Source organism: Neofelis nebulosa, chromosome 9, assembly GCF_028018385.1.
Source record: "Neofelis nebulosa isolate mNeoNeb1 chromosome 9, mNeoNeb1.pri, whole genome shotgun sequence".
Taxonomy (NCBI): Eukaryota; Metazoa; Chordata; class Mammalia; order Carnivora; family Felidae; genus Neofelis; species Neofelis nebulosa.
In genome coordinates, this window is record NC_080790.1 from 115,674,366 (window position 1) to 115,687,516 (window position 13,151).

Here is a 13,151-nt window from a genome sequence, read left to right on the forward strand (position 1 = left end):
TCTATTTTTTTTGAGAGAGTGAGAGAGAGAGAGAGAGAGAGAGAATGTGCACGAGTGGGGGAGGAGCAGAGGAAGAGGGAGAGATGGGATCCCAAGCAGGCTCTGCACCCAGTGCGGAGCCTGACACGGGGCTCAATCTCAAGACTGTGAGATCATGACCTGAGCTGAAATCAAGGTCGGATGTTCATCTGACTGAGCCACCCTGGCACCCCTAGTTCATCTACTCTGTTTTTGCTTCTACAGCTCCCCAAGAGTTTTTAAAATATGACTTTTTAACTATATTTTTTAATTTTTAGAAATTCTGCAGCAGGGCAGTTGCCTACTACTCACCACGCCCTGCCCCAAAGCAGGACTCATGTTTCTCTGTTCTTACTACCTGCTTTCTCCTCCAGCCTTTCTCCTCTCTGGTGCCACCCCAATCTCATGTCTGGTGGGTGCCTGATCACTTTATGTCATTGCTACTTTACACATGAGCTGCTTAAGCCCAACTGAAGATCACTCAGTCATTGCCATCGAGGTCTTTCCATCTCAGCCTACATGTGGGGCAGGATGCTTTGGCCTGAGCTCCAAGTGTATTGTAGGACTAAGGCTAGTTCCCTCAGGTATTTGTTAAGTAGCCGGCATAATGCCTGGCATGTGGTAAGCATCATGAAGTATGGGCCAAGGGTAAGGGGTTGCTAGCTGAGTCTTGAGGGTGGAGGGTGAGGGGTAGCAGGTTCAGAGAAAGGGAGGTAGGCCACTTCTTGTGACTGAGTTGGTTCTGGTTAAATCACAGGGACGTTCGGCCTGAGCGTCTGGAAAAGGCTGCGGGATATTCAGATGGTTGGTGATCCTGAACTGAGAAGAAACTCAAAGGAGGAGGATGACACTGTAGTTGCTGCCCAGAAGGCCTTCCATTCAGAGCTGCAGTGAGTTATCACAGCCCAGCTGGTATTTGCTGGCCCAAGGAGGGGGAGGCTGGGAGCCTCCCCAGGTCCCAGGCAGCCTCATCTGGGTTGGGTAGCACTGGGCATATTTGGTAAAGGCCAAAGGTTTGGGACTTGCAGGCAACTTGACTCTACAGGTGGCAGCTATGGCCTAAGAGCCCAGGTCCGCTGAAAGTTTGAGTGGTACAAATCAGCAGAAAGTATAGAAAGGCAAGCCGTTAGATGGGCCTCTGCCCCAGAGCCCGGTTCAGATTTGCCAGGGCTGGCTTCCCTGCTGGGGCCATTTCTATGTGGCTAGAGGTCCCTGGTAGGACAGTGCCCAGAGCTCTGGTCCTGAACACACACTTGTGTTATTTCCCTGATCCACAGGAAAGTCAGGCTGCTTGCTGCTTCTTTCCTCTACAGGTTCTTTCTCCATCCATGTTCCACTCTTATTCCTGACCAAGTCTCAGATAATTTGGGGTCATCCCCAAAAAATATTTACCCAGGTCCTGCTGACTTCCAGACTCTGTGTTAGGTTCTAGAGGTCCAGATACAAGTCCTGCCTCAGAGAACTCAGAGTCCACTTGGGGAGATTGGCACACAAACTCATGGTTGTTGTTTTATCTGATAAGTGATGAGACTATTAAGAATAGGAATGGCTCAGAGGACAATCACCTCATTGGGTGGATCAAGTAAAAGGGAAGCTTCATAAGAGAAGAGATTCTGGAACTGGGTTTTGATATGTCAGTAGGAGTTTTCCAGGCACCCATACAGTCCTTGTGGCTCCTAGTCTCTTGTCAAGGCATACCTCTTTACGGTCCTGTGTGGGGTTATCAAACAAGGTAGAGGTAGGGTTTCCTTGGAAGGGAGAGGGTGTTTAAATATTCCACATTTGGGGGGACCAGGTAAGATCAAGATGGGGTATTAGACCTCCATGGGAAGAGCTCAGGGTGCTAGGAAAGGTCTCAGGACTTGTTGGGGGTCCGTTTAATCTAGTCTTTGCTGATGTTAATTGGACACCGGTTTAGTGTTGGTCCTGGGCAGTATGACCTCAGGAGAGAGATAAGGAGGTAGAAGAGGATCGGGGCCCAGGCGGGAGAAACCCGTTGTGCTCCCCGGGAAGGCTGCTTGTGGTGTGAGGGCATCTTATGAAGGAAAGCGCCTTCCATCAGGGAGGAGCGGGCTCTGGCTGAGGCCCTGGTGTACCAGCGGCAGGAGGAGGTGGCACTCGTGGCTCTCCTGAATGGGAAGCCAGACACGGAGGCTGAAGCTTGGGCCAACCTGCAGAAGATAACCCAGACGTCCCCGTGGGCTGGAGAGCGCTCCCAGGAAGACGTCGAGAGCAGCTGGTGCAAGTGGGAGTCCAAGGGCAAGCAGGTGAGGCTGGGTGGGGGACCCGGGGGCATAGAGGGGCCCTCCGCTGTCAGCCCTGAGGCCTCAGTCTTGCCCGTGACTCCTGCAGGAGAGCAAAGTTGTGGGAGCCGCGTACAAGCCTAAGGACCGGTCACGGAGTCCTGGACTCTGGTCCACCAACGTGCAGTATGGCTGGATGAAGTACCAGGTGAAGCAGGGTGGGGCTCGCTCCCTGAGATGCTGGAGGCTGGGGACCCCAGTTCCATTAGCAGCCTCCCTTGAGCCCACAGGGCCCTCTCGTGGGGGCGAGGGAAGCACCAGCCCTTTAACAGAATTCTGGGATGAAGCTGGTTGGGTTGATTTGTTTGCCAAGGCCACGGACACAGGTTTTGTCCTTGAGGACACACCTCATCGGGCCTATGGGAGGAGGTTCTCTGTGGACCTGGGACTTTGATAGCCTTCAAAGAATTTCCCAAAGTCTGTGGCTGTGCGTTTGGTTGGTTGTTAGTCTCCGTACTGTGGGCTGCTCTAGAGCAGACACGGGGTCTCCCGGTGCCATGTGAGAGACAGAGGGAATGGAAGGTGGGGGGCTCTGCTTGGGGAAAGAAAGAGAGAGCCGGGGACTTTGCAAGACAGCTTTGAGCCCCATCTAAGCAAGCCTCTTGCTTGGGCAGACTCCAGCCTCTTTCAGAGGCATCTGCCATAGGGGCATTTATGAGAACTTCCTCCCTCTGTGATGGGCACCGAGTGGTGTGAGAGAACCCCTCTGTCCCGGGCTGGGAGAGGTCAGTGCGAAGGGAGGCCACATCCCTGCCTTCTGGAGATGGGCCTCAAAGCGCAGCTTGGTGAGTGCTGACAGGAGAGGTGGGAGCTTGTCTGGGGGACTCCTCCCACCTGAGCCTCAATCAGGCCCAGCTTGAGGCCTCACTCTAAGATGGGGACGGTCCAGTGCTGACCTCAAAGCGTTGTTGCCAACCCCAGGAGAAGGGCTGGCTGCCGGGCCTGGAGCACAGTGGGCTTGCAGTTCCGGAAGGCTGTGGACATCAGTGACAACCACGGTACTCTGGAGACTTGGCCCATCCTCCCTGTGAGCCTGCTCTTGGTCCTGGGTGAACCCCTCAAACTCCCCTGCTCTGTTCCCCACAGATTTCACCTCAGATCTACCAAAGCCTGCACTTCAACAACCTGTCACCCACCCACATGTCTGACCTCGTGTTGCACAACGTCCTGGGGCAGCAGGGCCAGCGCACCCACCCGGTGACCCACAACCGCCAGAAGGACCCGGATGCTGACAGGGAGACCATGCCCAACACCACGACCAGCTCGCCCACTGCCTCCCTCTCTCCCAGCGACTCCCTCTCCTGGACAGCCTCAGGCTTCAGGTTCCTGGAGTCTGGCCTGTCCACCTCCCCGTACCTCCAGTCCTCCCCCTCGGTCTTGTCCCAGGCATCCAGGTACATCGTGCAGAGGTCGGCCACACCCATGCCTGTTGCCTCGTCCGTCAAGCAGCTCTCAAGACCCCCGAATACCACCCTTCTGTCCTCCATGAAAACTTCCCGCATCGGGTTCTGAGGTGGCCCACCGTGTCTCCAGTCGTCCAGCACAGTGACCAGGCCCATGGGGGTCCTGTCTGTCCCTGGCTCACCCCTGCCAGACCCAGAGGATACAGACCTCCTTCTATTGACCTCCTTCTTCACTAGAGTCCCGGAGAAGAAAATAAATATTTGCAGATATCAGAGGCCTCCAGGCCGGGAGGTCAGGCTGTGTGTCCCTTTACCCCCTTAAGCGCCAGGCTGTCTTGGAGATTGGCCGCGTTCCCCTGATGAGGCCCTGGCTGGATGCAGCGAGAATCCCCTCCCCCGAGACACCTGGCCCAGCTGTCCAGCAGGTGAAGCATAGGGACAGGGCCTCGGAGGTTCCTTGGTGTTGTGGTCAGTGGGTCATGCCACCTGGGTGAGTGGTTTGCATCTGAAAGTTGGTTCAGCTTCATGGCTGGAGTGAGGCCCCGCAGCCATCCGGAGGTGGTTTGTCTCCTGCCCTGCCTTGTGCCTGTTCCCCCCCACCACCAGGTACTCCACCCCAGGGAACTCTGTGTTTACAAACTGTCCTGCCCCTCAAGGATGGTGGAGGGGCATCCTGGCCTGGCTCTGTGACTGTCCCTTTGGACCCAGGTTTTTCTGAACCAAAGCCCCTTGATCCTTCTGCTGTGTGCTGCTCTGGGCGGCATCTTGGGTGGAGAACTCAGGGCGGTGGTAAAAGCCGTGGCAGGGTCAAGGCCTCTGCCCAGAGGTGGAGGGAAGGACATGGGGGGAGGAGGGTACTGAGGGGTAGGGATGGGATGTGGCAATTACCAGGCCTCGGGGAATTTTCTTAAAGGCCCGTGCACATCCCTCACCTGGAGGGAGGTTCGGGGTCCCCTCTCGGACCTCAGATCCTGACTTAGGGGCCATCTGGCTGGACACTAGGGGTCAGGACAGGTCAGCCTCAGGGGAAGACTTCCGCGAGACTCTGGGGCTCGGTGAATCCTCCTCTCAGTAGGACCCAGCCCCTTACAACATTTTACTGCCTTTGCCCACGTGTTTCATTGTAGGCACTTAAGAAAATAATAGTCTGAGTCTCCACTCCTACCCTAGCTGCTGCTGCCCGTGGGGATTTATGTCTGGCCACAGGGGCTTGCTGGCCGTCCCTCCAACTGGCAGGCACCCACGATACAGAACCCCAGGCCCAGAAGGCACGGCGGGGCTGAGTTCTACCTACAGTGATGTGAGTGATGCTTTGTCTCTCCTGCTGTTCCCACCCAGCCTCTCCTGGCCCAAACCCCAGGTGGGATATGGGACAGATAATTCTGGAGCATCAGGGTCAGATGGAGCTTAGAGCCCAGATGCTGGGAGCCCAGAACTGGAGGCCAGTGTCACACTGGAGTTGGTGAGTGAGGAAGCTGGGTTGGTGGCCCAGTGTCCTGTCTCCTGGTCATCTGTGCTTCCCTGAGCGCCCCTCTTCACCTTCACCAGGCCCAGGTGTCTACACAGCCACACCAGTCTCCTCTCTGCCTGTTCTCTGCCTTCTGCATCAATGGCCTTAAAAAACTATTTATATTTAGCTCTCCTCTGATTCTAAAAGTAGCAGAGGCTGAGTATAGAAAAATCAAGAAAATACCGAAAAGCGTAAGAGCCAATAAAAACCATCTGGATTCTATTTCCCAGAGATCAGTTTGGTGCATTTTCCTCTAGATGTTTTTCTGTCTTTACGCACACGTGTGCCCCCAGCCTCGATTCCCGCTCACTCCCTCCTCATATGCTCACACCCACACGGCCCGTAACCTTGGCATCCCGGCTTTGAATGCAGCCTTTCTCACAGGATGAGCAAATGACATCGCTGTGTTGCTGTAATTCCTCGCGACCCTCGCCAGTGATGGCTGCATTCAGCCCTGCTCTGGGTCGCTTTCTTCAGGATCTAGGGCTACCGCCACACTGCTCTTGAAAGAGGCAGGAAGGCACGTGCCTCCTGTGCGCCCCCTCACGATGTACCGCTAACAGTCCGACAAAGGAACAGACATTTGTCTCCAGTGGAACAGAAACGTTTTCCTGGGCCCGGCTGGCCTGAGGGGTCATGACCTCAATGGTAGACTGAGGGTGGGCGTCCTTCCACCAGCAGATGGGGCACGAGAGAGCACCGAGGGGCTTGGAGACAGCCTTGCCCTCAGAAAAGCCATCCTTGACCTTGTTTTCCGGCATCGCTTCCCTGTTTCACACTTGTTCAACACTTATTGAGCACCTGCGGTGTGCCAGGCACTGCGCTGGACACCGGGGACACCAGAATGAGGAGCGCTCAGCCTCGGCCTACTGGGGACACAGACCACGCCTGTGTAGCGTGGATGCACCTTCTCATTAGTGTATCCAATAGATTCTCTTACTGAGCGCAAGGATTGGGCATCCAGGGGGAGGCAGGCGGAGCTCGTGGGACAGTGTACAGATGCAGTGGGGACCAAGAGAAGCAATCTGAAGTGGCTTCCTGGGGGAGGGGGCCTTTAGCCCAGAGCCAGCCAGGACCTTTGTGTTTGCTGTCTGCTCTGCCTGAGAAGGGCTTCTGGCCCATCAAATGGCCTCTCCTTTATGCCCTCCTCAAATATCGCTTCAGGGCCTGGTACCCCTGGACTTTTTACCCCCCCCCCCCCACCACTTTATTCTCACCACAGTACCCCCGCCCCCAGGGCAGGGCCATGTCTATCTTGTTCCCATACCTGGCCCCGTACTTGGTGCACAGCAGGCCTTGGATAACTGTCTACTATTAGTTCAAAATCTATCTCAAAGTCTACCTACCAGGAGGTCCCCTGAGATTGCTCTCACCCTGGTTTTCTCTCCTCTGGGCCCGGGTGTCCCCTATTTGCTAGCCCTGGATGGACTGTGGAGCGTCCCTCCCCAGTGACAGACCCTGTCTGTGAGCCCCAAGGGGCTGCTGGGAAGGAGCAGAGGACCGGGGCCTTGAGGTCCTGCCCGGTTCTGGTATCTGGGCTTCTTTCTGGATTCGATGCTGAGTGGATCCTGACTGAGGTCGGGGAGGGGAGGCAGGTCTTGGACCGGCTGGTGGTGGTGCCAGTCAAGGGAAACTGCCGGGGCGAAGGCCTGGGAGTGGGGCAACGAGGAGAGTCTGGGAGCCGGGCTGGGGGTCTCGTTGTTCTGAAGGCCCGACCGAGGCCGGGTGTTCAGGGTGCCAAGTTCACCACGGACATGGCGCCCGCTGTGTCCTGGGCCGGGGAACGAAGTGCAGATGTGGAACGGCGTGTCGCCCACGTCCTGGACATGCACCACATCCATCATGTGTCTAGCACATGAGAGGCAGCCGGGGGCCCAGGGAGGGTGCATCTTTGCCCGGGGTCACCGGGCCCTTTCCTGTTGAGCGGTGCTGTCTGGGCTTTGTGACCTGTTTCCAGACCAGTGCCAGTGGGGGCGGTAGAGAGGGGGCCTTCCAGCAGAGAGAACAGCCAGGGAAGAAGCCCCAGGTGGGAACGAATTGGCATTTTTGGAGGCCAGTGTGGCTCAGTAGAGTGAACGGAAGGAGGGAGGGGCTGTGGGGAGAGACCCTAAGGGGCCAGTGACACGGGGCTTTTTTCTCTTGGGAATCCTGAGGGCATTTTAATAAAAGGTGCAACACAGTCTCACTGGTGTTTTGAAAAGCCCCCTCTGGCTGCCTAGTGGTGATGGACTGTGGGGGCAGGAGTGGTTCTGGGAGACCGGGGTGGGGGCAGGCAGGCACCATGGGTGGCCTGGACGAGAGGGTGGCAGACTCTCATGGCCAGGAGCTGACTGTGGGAGCCTCTGAGTTGTGCAGGAGAGGAGCTCTGGGCTGCTCTGGGCTGCTTTTCCTTCAAAACCCTTTTCTCCCCCCTTTCGACTTCAAGAGCTTTTAAAAACTATCGTATTTCCTCAATTCTCAGACATAATTTTAAAATTGTATTAAAAACAAGGTTTTTAAGGTTTCAGAAGTTGGGATGTGTCTCATAATTCAATGATTTTTTCCCCCGCTTGGAAAGCTGGTACGACTTCGATACGAACAAGGCGGTGAGGGCACGCCTGCTGGGGAGGGAGCGCCCCCTGGTGGAGCGAGATGCGGTTACAGCCCCCGGCCGGTTCAGAGGCGCGGAGGAGGGGATTCATTCTTTCCCGGGGAGAGGAGTCGGGCTAGTGGCGTGGCGGGGAGTGAGGGAGGTGGGGAACCTGTAGTTCTCCTTGGAGGCTGTTGAAGGGATGCGACGGGGCGGGGAGGGGGGGCGAAGTAACTTTCCAATTCGCCAGATGTTTTACACACAGTTTCTCGCAAGGTTCCTATGTCGTAGATCATCTATCCCCATTATACAGATGAGAAAACGGAGGCTCACACAGGATGAGTTGCCCAGGGCCACCTAACCAGGAAACGTCACAGCTAGGTTTCCAACCAGGGATTTTAGGTGTTTCTGCCGTTTCTGGGCCAAGATGCTCAGGATTTGGGGGTGCTGCCTTTGGGTGGGGCATCCCTTGGACACTGGAGACAGAAAAGTGGTGGAAAGATTCCTTATGACAGGAGACCTCCACCTCCTGTGGCAGGCAAGGTCAAAGGTCAGGAAAGGGAGTGTCCAACCCATCTGGCCCATCCAGCCTCAATGTTCTCCTTGCCCACTCCATCACAGGAGCCAGCACAACTGGACAGAAATGTCATCTTCTCCCAACATTCTCTCAGTCTTTACTTCTTCACACACAGAATTAAGTCCCCTGGGACCTCTTGATTTTATTTGTTTCAGGGTGATGGGTGGGCATGAATAGGTGGCATGTGTTGTAGCCCCTCCCTCCCCCCTCTTGCCCTTGGAAGACAACCTCCTCCCAGCCCCACTCTTGCCCTTGGAAGACAACACCACTGGATCATGCACTTTCTTGCAGAGCCCGCATATGACTTCAAACTCCTTTCCTAGGCAGCCCCTTCCAATCGATCCCAGCTGGCACTTGAGATTCAACTCAGTTATCCCAGCTGCCCAATCCCCCTGCAAGAGGTTAGTTTTACTCTGAAGTCAGTTCATGGGTGTCTCTGTTTAGAGAGACAGGAAGCCAGAAAATAAAGCACATTACCGCTATGGGCAATTAGAATTCAGTCCCTGCTGAAGTAGGATAGAATGTGCCTCTGTAGTGGGAATTTGATGAGATTATCACAGTGCCTGGCATGGAAGAGTAACAACTTTTTATTGAGTAGTTACTTTGTACCAGGCGTGATCACATTTAACCATTATGACAATAGGACTCATAGAAGTTGGGTAACTGACTAAGGTTACATAGCTAGGAAGTAGCCATACTCCTAACCAGCCCTCTATGCTGCATCTGTGGTAATAATGACACATTTATCAAGCACATACTATGTGCCAGGCACTGTTCAAAAGACTTTACATGTTCTAAAGTCTTTACTTAAAATAATTTTTTTTAGAGAAATGATAGCTTTAAAAAAATTTTTTTTTCTATGTTTATTCCTTTTTGAAAGACAGCACAGGCAGGGGTGGGGCGGAGAGAGAGGGGGGACATAGAATCCGAAGCAGGCTCCAGGCTCTGAGCTGTCAGCACAGAGCCCAACACGGGGCTCGAACTCACAAACCGCGAGATCATGACCTGAGCCGAAGTCGGATGCTCAACCAACTGAGCCACCCAGGCGCCCCTAAAATATTTTTTTAATGTTTATTTTTGAGAGAGAGAGAGAGAATGTGAGCAGGGGAGGGGCAGAGAGAAAGGGAGACATAGAATCTGAAGCAGGCTCCAGGCTTGGAGCTGTCAGCACAGAGCCGGATGCGGGGCTCGAACCCATGAACTGCGAGATCATGACCTGAGCTGAAGTCGGACACAACTGATTGAGCCACCCAGGCACCCTAAAGTCTTTACTTTTAATCCTCACAATTTAAACAAGTGGATACCGATATTATCCAAATCTGCTACATAAGGAAACTGAGGCATGGAGAGGCACAGAGAAATGTGCCTGGTTAGTGGTGAGGTTGGGGTTCGAACCTGGGAAAAAGCCTGGCTGCAGAGCCTGCTTTGTGTTTTGTTTTGTTTTGTTTTGTTTTCCTTTTCTGTTCTTTTTAAATAGGCTGTGTTTTTGATCAGCACATCACCTTGATTCTCTGAAGGTACTTACTGCCCCGTAATTGTTTTATTGTATTATTATTACTATCACTGTTATTACAGGTATAGGCTGGAGGCTTGGGGAGAGGGGCAAGTCGACTGCAGGGCACCGACACGCTGAAAGAATCAGGTGTGTAGGCCGAAGATGGTTCCATGGTTCAGTGGGGAAGGGGTTAACAGCTCCTCTATGTGCCAGGAGGAGCCACGTCCTTTTTGGAAAGAATTCCATCAAGATAGAATAAACAGAGACGTGGCACCTGCCGGAGCTGGACCCTTGAGGGCAGGAAACTGACATGGAAATTCACATGGGTGACACCACCATGAAATGGTACCTGCCAACGCCCCTCCGATGTTTGTTGAGAACACTGTACCTCTTTACACGGCCTAATGGCTGCGGTCTTGTCTGAGCCTCAGAACAGCCCTTGCCAGGCAAAATGACTGCTCCATTTTATGGATTAGGAAACTGAGGCCCAGAGAGGAGTTTGACTTGTCCAATGGCACTCTGGCTTCCTGCACTGATTTCTACCCCCAGACTGGAATGCTCACACATCCAACATGGGGCACAGCTACTCTGCTTTTACAGGAGACGGGTACGCAGAGGCCTGGGTCCTTGCCTCTGGTGTAGCTCCTGGTATTGAAGCCCAGACAGGGTTTGACTGTTAGGCCCTCGCATGTCCAGTTTGCAGCTTCTTGAATCTTTATCCCAGCGATAGAATCACAGGAAGAAAGGCTCAAGGAGGTCTGGCTTCATGTCCATTTTTGCCAGACATCCTGGGCGTCCTCAGGCGAGCCCTGGGCCTCTCTTAGCCTCAGTTTACCATGTGGGGCTTGAATTAGATTTGTGTTTCTCAAAGTGAGGACCTTGAACCATATATGGTACGTGAGATGATTTTAGGTGGATGTGGGGTTAAATAACAGTCGATGTACACTTAGAACAAATATTTTGATTTTAGTTTTCTCATTTAAAAGATTTGCATAGATTGGTATTTCTTTTTTTATTAAGTTTTTTATTTTGATTCCAGTATAGTTACCATGCAGTGTTACATTAGTTTCAGGTGTACAATATGGTAATTCAACAATTGTATCCATTACTCAGTGCTCATCATGGTTAAGTATAGTTTTAATCCCCTTCACCCCGTTTCCCCCATCCTCCACCCACCTCCCCTCTGGTGACCACCAGTTGGTTCCCTGTAGTTGAGAGTCTGTTTCTTGGGTTGTCTCTTTTTTCTATTGCTCATTTGTTTTGTTTCTTTTTCTTAATTTTATTTTTTTTTAAATTTCCATCCAAATTAGTTAGCATCTAGTGCCAATGATTTCAGGAGTCGATTCCCCAGTGCCCCTTACCCACTTAGCCCATCCCCCCTCCCACAACCCCTCCAGCAACCCTCTGTTCATTCTCCACATTTATGAGTCTCTTGTGCTTTGTCCCCCTCCCTGTTTTTATATTCTTTTTGCTTCCCTTCCCTTACGTTCATCTGTTTTGTCTCTTAAAGTCCTCATATGAGTGAAGTCATCTGATTTTTGTCTTTCTCTGACTAATTTCACTTAGCATAATACCCTCCAGTTCCATCCACGTCGTTGCAAATGGCAAGATTTCATTCTTTTTGATGGCCGAGTAATAGTCCATTGTGTGTGTGTGTGTGTGTATATATATATATGTATATATATATATGTATATATATACATGTATATATATGTGTGGTATAAATATGTATATATATGCATGTATATATGAATATACATATATGAATATGAATATATATATGTATATATATGTATTATGAAAACATGAGACTCCATGTTTTCCAGAGTGGCTGCACCAGCTTGCATTCCCACATTTGTTTTTCTTAAATTTCACATGTGAGTGAGATCAAATGGTATTTGTATTTCTCTGACCAACTTATTTCACTTAGCATTGTACCCTCTAGCTCCATCCATGTTGTTGAAAATGCCAAGATTTCACTCTTTTCTCTGGCTGAATAATATTCCATTGTATACAGATACCATATCTTCTCTTTTTAAAAATAATTTGTCTTTTGTTGGCGAGGATGCAGAGAAAGAGGAACCCTTTTACACTGCTGGTGGGAATGCAAACTGGGGCAGCCACTCTGGAAAACGGTATGGAGGTTCCTCAAAAAACTAAAAATAGAACTACCCTACGACCCAGCAATTGCACTACTAGGCATTTATCCACGGGATACAGGTGTGCTGTTTCGAAGGGACACATGCACCCCCATGTTTATAGCAGCACTATCCACAATAGCCAAAGTATGGAAAGAGCCCAAATGTCCATCAGTAGATGAATGGATAAAGAAGATATGATATATATATATATATATATATATATATATATATATATACACACACACGCACACACACACACACACACACATACATACACAATGGAGTATTACTCGGCAATCAAGAAGAATGAAATCTTGCCATTTGCAATGACGTGGATGGAACTGGAGGGTATTATGCTAAGTGAAATGAGTCAGTCAGAGAAAGACAAAAATCATATGACTTCACTCATATGAGGACTTTACGAGACAAAACAGATGAACGTAAGGGAAGGGAAACAAAAAGAATGTAAAAACAAGGAGGGGGACAAAACAGAAGAGACTCATAAATATGGAGAACAAACAGAGGGTTACAGGAGGGGTTGTGGGAGGTGGGATGGGCTAAATGGGTAAGGGGCATTAAGGAATTTACTCTTGAAATTATTGTTTCACTATATGCTAACTAACTTGGATGTAAATGAAAAATAAATAAATAAATAAAATATATTTTTTAAAGTTTATTTATTTTTAATAATCTCTACACCCAAAATGGGGCTTCAACTCATGACCCTGAGATCAAGAGTCACATGCTCGGGGTACCTGGGTGGCTCAGTTGGTTGAGCAACTGACTGACTCTTGGTTTTGTCTCAGGTCATGATCTCATGGTTTTGTGAGTTCGAGCCCTGCGTAAGACTCTGCTCTGCCAGTGTGGAGCCTGATTGGGATTCTCTCTCTCCCCCTCACTCTCTGTCCTTCCCTCTGTCTCTCTCAAAGTAAATAAATAAACTTAAAAAAGAAGTCACATGTTCTTCTGACTGAGCTGGCCAGCGGCCTTGATACATCTTTTTTTTTTTTTTTTTTAAGTTTTTAACAAAATTATTTTTTCAATTTTTTTTTAACATTTATTTATTTTTGAGACAGAGAGAGACAGAGCATGAACGGGGGAGGGGCAGAGAGAGGGAGACACAGAATCCGAAGCG

General features: G+C 51.1%; 1 protein-coding gene across 10 annotated transcripts in view; it reads left to right on the forward strand.

Moving 5' to 3' along the window:
- The window catches only part of EFCAB8 (EF-hand calcium binding domain 8), a 75,146-nt gene extending 71,152 nt beyond the window's left edge, over positions 1–3,994 (forward strand). For all 10 annotated transcript variants that reach the window (XM_058685291.1, XM_058685295.1, XM_058685293.1 and 7 more), the window contains 4 exons: positions 776–908; positions 2,081–2,285; positions 2,371–2,469; positions 3,408–3,994. In XM_058685291.1, coding sequence (XP_058541274.1) covers positions 776–908; positions 2,081–2,285; positions 2,371–2,469; positions 3,408–3,833 — 863 coding nt within the window. In that variant the 3' untranslated portion in view covers positions 3,834–3,994. The remainder of the gene's footprint in view (positions 1–775; positions 909–2,080; positions 2,286–2,370; positions 2,470–3,407) is intronic.
- The last annotated feature ends 9,157 nt before the right edge of the window (positions 3,995–13,151 follow it).